The sequence below is a fragment of the Trichoplax adhaerens genome, genomic scaffold (assembly GCF_000150275.1).
Source record: "Trichoplax adhaerens TRIADscaffold_1 genomic scaffold, whole genome shotgun sequence".
Taxonomy (NCBI): Eukaryota; Metazoa; Placozoa; class Uniplacotomia; order Trichoplacea; family Trichoplacidae; genus Trichoplax; species Trichoplax adhaerens.
The window spans coordinates 978,011-986,626 of NW_002060943.1; the positions used below are offsets into that span (position 1 = coordinate 978,011).

General features: G+C 29.3%; 1 protein-coding gene across 1 annotated transcript in view; it reads left to right on the forward strand.

Annotated features, from left to right (window-relative positions):
- Nucleotides 1–1,162: 1,162 nt before the first annotated feature.
- The window catches only part of TRIADDRAFT_51330 (uncharacterized protein), a gene marked incomplete at both ends in the record, with an annotated part of 8,892 nt that continues 1,438 nt past the window's right edge, over nucleotides 1,163–8,616 (forward strand). Inside the window, 13 exons of the mRNA XM_002107594.1 lie at nucleotides 1,163–1,240; nucleotides 3,055–3,192; nucleotides 3,319–3,489; nucleotides 3,668–3,775; nucleotides 3,930–3,995; nucleotides 4,887–5,090; nucleotides 5,206–5,454; nucleotides 6,010–6,073; nucleotides 6,261–6,350; nucleotides 6,716–6,866; nucleotides 7,360–7,498; nucleotides 7,648–7,755; nucleotides 7,929–8,051. Of these exons, the coding sequence (XP_002107630.1) occupies nucleotides 1,163–1,240; nucleotides 3,055–3,192; nucleotides 3,319–3,489; nucleotides 3,668–3,775; nucleotides 3,930–3,995; nucleotides 4,887–5,090; nucleotides 5,206–5,454; nucleotides 6,010–6,073; nucleotides 6,261–6,350; nucleotides 6,716–6,866; nucleotides 7,360–7,498; nucleotides 7,648–7,755; nucleotides 7,929–8,051 (1,689 nt within the window). The remainder of the gene's footprint in view (nucleotides 1,241–3,054; nucleotides 3,193–3,318; nucleotides 3,490–3,667; nucleotides 3,776–3,929; nucleotides 3,996–4,886; nucleotides 5,091–5,205; nucleotides 5,455–6,009; nucleotides 6,074–6,260; nucleotides 6,351–6,715; nucleotides 6,867–7,359; nucleotides 7,499–7,647; nucleotides 7,756–7,928; nucleotides 8,052–8,616) is intronic.

The window sequence follows — 8,616 nt, forward strand, 5'->3', positions numbered from 1 at the left end:
AAGCTACGATAAACCACTAATTTACCTCTTAGAAAAAAATTAGAAAATGTAAGCTACATAAATTTATCGTTCAATACCTTCGATACTGATATTCTGTCTGCGGTCAAGGGCATAAATTAGCTAACATTCTAATTTACTGTACGTATAATGTCCTACTTCACTGATTATTATCAATTTTAAGACCTCAAGTAAATAAACAACGTTTATTCTCATGTTAATATTGCCTTATGGATCGGAATATTTATTCGCTTGTTATCAATTACGATTATATTTAAACTATATCTACCTTGACTTTACCCTAGCTGATCTAACCCTAACAGAGAAAAGTTAAAAATGGCTAATCCAAACTTACACTTGCCCCTTTGATTTTCTATTAAGAAAGTATACAATCTAAATTATATCCGAGTAATCTATAATTCTTCATAAATATCATATTTGATTCAAATTAACTTTATTGTATCTAACTAGCTGCTTCATAGTTGAAAATCCATTAGCCTAGTGATAGTACTCAAAGTAGATTTACAGTACTTAGACCTACCATGATATTATAGAAGAATTAGGAAGTTGCTAAATAAGCATATGAATATCTCTCCATCTCTTCATATTCTAGAAGTTAATGATATGAATTTTATTCAGGATTAAAATACTCCGTTAACTTTATAACTATCATGATAATAGACATGAAATAAGAACTTATTTGATATATCTTGGGATATTTTATCCCGTTCCTTGTAATACTAAATAGCAATTATGGATTTAATAATAAATCACTACATACAATAGCCATCTAAAAACAAGATAAATTTGACTATCACAATATGCCAGATTTTATTGTACCAAATGATGGAGCATATTGCCGCTAACTTGATTTAATTAGTGTAATCGATGTTATTACTTATTTTAGGTTAAGAAAATTTCATTTTGGGAATTTATTGGTAAACATAAATTCTTTCTAGCAGTCTATCCCAAGTATTTTTCACCCATATTTATAGATTAAAATATGAGGCAATTTCTAGGTAGAGTCATTTTGATCTTCTTATGTTTGCTAGTGTTATCTACTCGGATATGTTCTGGCCATAATCAGCGTAGGAAAATTATCCTTTCTGGAGCATTTAGCTTATCAGGTGGTTGGAAAGCCGGTAAAATGTTAGTATCGGCCATGATGGCTGTTGATTACGTCAATAATCGTTCCAATCTACTGCCTGGTTATCAGCTTGATCTGTATTGGGGTGATACTAAGGTAAAACTAAAATTAAATTTAAGTAGATAAGAATTAAACTTATTCAATTTCTACCAATCAAAATAAATAAAAATTCATTGATAGTCTGCAATGGTCATGCCGATATTCGATTAGCGTGATTGAGAGTTACGATCAATAGCGTAGTATATATCATCTATCTGAGCTGCTGCTATATTGATAATATTTAAAACAGTAATTTTTCTCTTCTATTTGACGTAGAATTAGGCACTTGACTCTGAAAGTGTGATCTGAATTTCAGAATTACGCTACTTTATGCGTAACTGTTATGATAGACTAATGTATCATTCTTGAAAGAACTTAAATAGAGTCTTCATGAAATAGAATTTTTCTCTTTAATACCTGCGGTGTCTTTTTTAATCTCTCAGTGATCAATATTACTACTGATCCTTGGATAAATAAATTATCTCCTCGTGATGGGTATATGTGACCTAGATCACTAGTTGTACCAAATAAATAAAATAGAGCTAAATTTTTAAAATTTCTTAGATTATTAATATACTCCTGATTAATGAAGGCATAGATAGTAACAGATAATCGAATCGACCACCCTTAACAATATTTCTATACCTAAGATTCACGAGGTTATTCCCTCCCGTTTATATCAAGTTTATTTTACAAATTTAAAATTTTCCAGCTTGTAGATATCCTTCAGTCAAGAGTGATAGAACTACTGGCATGTAAAACTAGTCCTGAAACTTTCAATTTTATCTGCTCCGCAATCATGATAAATTCAAGTAGTTAGATATGTGCTTTGTGACCAAACCTTCGAATAATACTTATATCTCACAGATTCATCAATGCCGCATCCTCCAAATCTATCCAACCATTTTGATCATCAGCAATTTATTTAAATCTATAAAGAATAAATCTACTTTTTCAGTTTGTGATTCAGCCAATACCGTTTTAAATAGCTATAGAATGCTTACAGAGCATACCGTATGTTACGACATTTAAGTGCCTTTCATGACAATTTTTTAATTGAAATATCGTATTTTCGGCATTTTTGATTTAATCGTCCCTAAAGTGATATTCATACAGGCAAAATCTAGTTGCCGCGTAGTATCCTCTAACTCATTAGACTACAGCTTCGCTAACAATACTGCATATCGGGAAAAATTTATGTTTATCACCCTAGGCGAGCATACTAATATGTAAATGATTTGTCTTACCTAATCTCAAAGTATAACTTAATTCTTGCCTCTTACGTTCATAATGGTAACATATTAGTTAAAATACCACTACTAAAAAGATTTATATCATGGCTATTAGCACATAAACAATGAGTTTCATAGTTGCTGGTTTAAATGGTACAAATTTAATAGCATTAAAAGGATAATTCGAAAATCGAATTACGTATTTCAATTAGATATAAGAATTAATGGAATACTGATGTGAATTATAGAGTCAGGCTTAGATGATATAAATGCCTTTTTACATAATTTCATATTATCGGAGGTTGGCTTAATTCATATAATTTTCACTATATTATATGAACAATTCGAAAATCAACTAAACCTATTTCAATTGCATATAAGAATTAATAGAATATTTATATTCGTTATAGAGCTGGAGTTAAAAGATAACTTAAATCATGTAAAGACTTTTTACATAAGTAAATTATTATCAAAGGCTGACTTAATCCGATAATTTAACTATTAAATCAATAATTCCAAACTCAACCTATTTCAACTGCATATAAGAATTCATTTAATATTGATATTCGTTATAAAACTGGAGTTAAGATACTATAAATATTATTATTTACGCAATTGCATTATTATCGGATTTGTCAGTGTGATCCTGGTCACGGTTTAAAACTCCTATTCGAAGCACTAACCAAGCTACCGCATAAAACTCTTATATTTGGTGCTTCATGTTCTCAAGTCACTGAATACATGGCAAAAGTATCCCAGCAGTACAATCTCTTACAGGTACTTATCCAATGTAAAAGTATTAGAAATCTTGTAGATATTGACAATTTCCAATTTATTACCCTAGTTCTTTCAGATATGGAACTGTTCAGTAATTTTGTAACTTATACAATTTTGTTTCTATAGATATCTTACATCTCAGAATCTCCCGTCTTAAGCAACAGGGAAATTTTTCATAATTTCTTTCGTACTTATCCAAGTTCCTCAAGTCTCGATCCAGTAATCATTCAACTCCTCAATCGGTTCGGATGGAAAAAAATAGCACTCATTTATCAATTACAGTCTGGTTTCTCAGTGGTAATGATAGCTATTCCAACCAATATATTCTCAAATTATATCCGTAACAACAATCTGAATTGTAGACAGAGAGAGCATTAAACACGACATCTTTAGAGCACTATGTGAAATGTAGAGTATTACCATTAACAATTGAATTAACGAAATATTGAATCTTATCCCATTTTCAATTGGTTAGCGAATGTCAAAACTAGTCGAAAGACTACGAAGTCATGGCATTTCCGTATCGACCCGCATGTCTGTTAGGTTTAAAGAAGATTTAGTAACAGCTATTAATTTAATTAAAGTAAGCTATTAAATATATTTTCTTAACGGTATATAATTATTCTAAATAACTGAAGTCCTTTACATCAGTGTGAAATTGAAGACTTCGAATGTATCAAGTCTCTTTTGCGGTTATAAGATGTTGCTATTTAAAAGATGAGTATTTTGGATTTTAGGAAAGTCAAACACGGATTATTTTCGCTGAACTCTTCAGTGATAAAACGAGAGAAGTTATTTGCCAGGTAAATGTATCAAAACCTGATAGCTATAGTTAGCATAATTAAGTTCGAAAATCGATAGCTTGAAATTTAATCAAGGCAAGAGCTTTCTTTTATTCTTAAACGTATTAATGCATTATTTAATTAAGAAAAACCAAAATCATACAAAAATATTCTTGCAGTATTCAAATCAGATCTTGATATAAATTGGAAAAATTCTAGTACTGCTAACCTTTTAGCCAGTATATTATAAAGTGCAGACTCAAAGTAAAATGTAGACATGAACGATTCTATGAATTAGCGTACTACATTTCTCGAGTCAATTAATCACTGGTTAATGGACATACATCACGTTATATAATCCAAAAGACTGTTTAACTTAATAGCTAATCCAAATAATTGACGCACTAGTATACGTATGCATCGTGTTACTTCTTAACTAAAATATTGTTTAAATCTCAAATTACTAGCTAATTCTAAAGATTGAAGAGCTGGCATGCTGATACTATTACATTACGTCATATCTAAACTAGAATATAATCTAATTTTAATGAGCATCTAGTCCTTAATAATTGATAACCTAATATATTATATTGTATCTAAAACTAGAATATCATAAAATTTTAAATCACCAACTATTCCTAATGATTCCTTAATCAGTTTACATGATATTGTATTTGAAGTAGTTTACTATCCAATTTCAAATTATTAAGAAATTCTAAGAATACGTTAAGTATCGTACTTTATATTGCATCTAAACTAGAATAAAGTCTAAATTTTGAATTAATAACTAATTCTGATTAATGAATTAGTATCTACCATACTGCATCTACCGTAGAAAAACGATCTAATCCCAAATTATAATTATTAATAAGAGGTTAAGTTATACTAACATATATAATTACAATTTTGTAGGCTTATCATTTAAATATGACCACTAGTAAATATGTTTGGATCTTATCCGGTTGGCATAATCCAAATTGGTGGATCAAAAATACCACTATCAATTTATCAGAGTCATATTGTAGTGATTCCGTTCTATCTGAAGCCTTAGATGGACATTTCTCTTTTAATGCCGCTTCATCACCTAGTATTACCGATAAAACTGTTTCTGGCCAGGTAATTCTAGACTACGTAGAGAATGATAGTAAAAGTTACTCTATTCAAAATTAATGCAAATCTATATCCTAGTAATTAAAACCGTAAAAGATGATATTTAATCTATTTTAATTAGAGTTCAGCCGACTGGTTAAAAGAATTTCATCAATATCAGCAAAAATATAACACTAGCCTCTTTCAAGGGGCTGAAGAATTTGCTCCATTTTCTTATGATGCGATTATTGCTGTGGCTCTAATGTTGAATCGATCTATAAATGATTTAGCAAAAAAGAATAAATTGTTAGAAAATGTCACATATCATGATAAAGAAGCTCTTGAAATTATGAAATTCCACATGGAAAGAGTTAAATTTAATGGGATTACGGTAAATTCGATAATATAGAGCTACTAGTTAAGATTCTAACAAATGAATTACACTCTATTTCAATCGTTAGGGCCAATAAATAGATCTATCTAGCTTATATTTGCACCATAGTCATAGTTTTACAGAACTTGAGGTTGCCTCACCGCCAATTTAGGAAAGAATTGACAATACAGTACCAGCATAAATTGCTATAGCATAAAGATATCTTGATCTGTCTCTCAATATTCAAGAGGGTCTTTAGTGTGTTTGTAAACTTCATGTCCAAAATAAGCTCATTTTTACGGAGACAGGGATCAACTCAATTCGATTTGATAATCTAGTACAAATTTGCTATAATTTAAAAATATCTTGTTTAATATTTTCCAGTACTATCAGTGCTTTCCAAAACTATACATCCAGATTACGACATTATATCTATATTTATGGTATAAACATAAGTTAAATCGGTACTGTTTAAGTAAAGGATAACAAGTTAATCGACCGAATTAAAGCTATTTTGCATTAATATAGCGTCGTAATTTAATTTCAAAATTTTTGTCGGCTAAATATTTATAGGGTCCAGTAGCTTTTTCAAAATCTGGTGATCGGAACGCAATTGCGGTTATTAAAAGGCTAATTGGTAATAACTCGATAGCTTTACTCAATTTTACTCCTAGATAATTAACTTACTTAAAGTACCGTCATAATTTGACAAATAATATAAATTTAATTTTCAAATCAATCTGTTATACTAGATAAATAAATGTATGTCCTAAACTTTCAATATTAATTTTAAATTCATTTATGTATATTTTTCTTATTTTAAGACGGGAAAGATGTTTCGATTGGATATTACAGTAGCGAACAAAGGGAAATGAAATGGAATTATTCCATTCCAATTAATTGGGCTAATCCAGGTAAAAGATAGTAGAGGAAATTAGCATCATTATAACTTACGAGCAGCAAATGATAAAAATCTTCCTAGTCTACATCAAAACACATTTAAGAAATCGAGAAGAATTATCAATAATTGCCAAAATGTTATATTTTAAATAAATTTAGCATAGTTTGCTTTAAAAATAGCAATCATTAGGACTTACATCTTTACAATCGAGTTGAATCATATAAACTGATCAAAATATGGCCAATATAGAATCATGAAAAGAGCTACATCTCAGACATCAAAGTTTTTCATGTATAATATCTATTTAGGTATTGACTATCTCTTTCTGATGTATAACATATATTTAAGATAGAGAGTGTGTCTATTATTTAAAATTAGGTAATAAAACACCGCTAGATGGGCCAAAAATCGAACTTGTTCCTGAAACGGTCCCTCTTTTCCTACAAATTTTCCTTTGCAGTCTTTCCGCTTTTGGCATCTTATTAACGCTATCCTTTATTACGTTAAATATTTACTACAAAAATGAAAAGTAAGCTGCTCTCGCACAATTTCGAATTATACGTCTAAAATCATTATAATTAATGATATAATTTTAGGCTAGTGTTGGCTACTTATTAAAGATAGTTTCATTTAATTAAAAATTTAACCTTACATTTTCATGTCTGCATGTTGAAGTCTTGTAATTTTCAAATACGTAAATATTTAGCTAGATTTGAGCGAACTCTATAAATAATTGTTATATAGTTCAAAATAAAAAGCATACTGCCATGTTTTGTCAACACAGCCTTTAATAACTCCTAAATATTGGAAGTATCATGATGTGAATAAGGTTATTTTTATTGCAATAATCAAAACTTATAAAATTATCGAAGATTAACAAACTTATTAATTAAAACCTAGCATCAAATAACAGGGGCCTTGATAATTGATCAATTATATGTCGAAATTTATTCATACGCGAATCTAAAACAAAACTAACCTAGAGTATATAATATTATAAATATTGTTCCATTTGTTGTTAGGGTCATCAAAATATCAAGTCCAAACGTCAATAACGTTATTGGATTTTCTGGAATTGCCTGTTTTGTGTCGGTAATCTTATTTAGCATTGATAGCCATGAACATCGATTTTCAGAGAAGCTTGCTATCGTTCATTGTTGGGTAATATTATTCGCAAAATTTTAGATGGAATATAAGTCACAACTCAATCTTATTCATGCAGTATAATTCTAATATTAATTTACTTGGTGATATGAAAATTAGTATATTAAAAATATCTTACCACAAATTTATTATTTTTTCTATTCTAGTCCCAGTTATGGCTTTTTTGTTTAGGTTTTACTACTGCATATGCGGCTTTAATTGCTAAAACTTGGAGAATTTATAAAATATTTAATAAAACCAAAGTTAAATACCAGGTAATGTGTATTACATTCTTATGGTTTATCATCATAATATATTCCTTCACACGCAACGTACGCGTATAATTATTGATATCAGTCTATTACCATAATGCTAATTTTAGACTTACAAATCTACAGTTGTTCGCTTCTTATTTATTAATGCACATCTTTATTAAATTAATTTTTAGGTTATCAAGGATAAGCAGTTATATCTAATAATCTTTTGCATGGTTGCATTCGAGATCTTCACCTTATTTTTATGGACTGTGATTGATCCAATTAAGATTAAGGAAGCAAATGGTACAATCCAGGTATTTTTGATTTCTGAATTATCTGCCAATAATTACTTTCTACAACTGTTATATATGTAGAATAAAAAATCTAGTTTCATCCGAAATATTCAAAATTTGTCTAAATGCTTTATCAATTTCACCCCAAAGTGCATTATTTAACATAAGTCATCATATAATGCGAGATTACCAGGTTTTATTTAGTGTATAATTTATTTAGATAGACTGCTAGTCTAATCGTACAAAATTCGATTTATAAATTTAAGAACAATGTACTGTGACTTTAATATCTTCCAGAATGTCTAATTTAAATACACGATATATTCTGTATGATATGAAACTGATAATGCTTTCTTCCATAATTTATTATTCAATCTTATTGTATACTTAATTAATAGAGGTTAAATGCCTTCAACTATTGCTATCCTCTGATTGAATTTTCTGCAGATTCATAACGAAGGTGATCTCATCATTGTTCCAACTCATGCAAGATGTGTTATACCTTTTGCCATTACCTGGACTATTATTCTATGTAGCTATAATGGCATTATGCTAATATTTGGTTCTGTTTTGACGTGGAAAATAG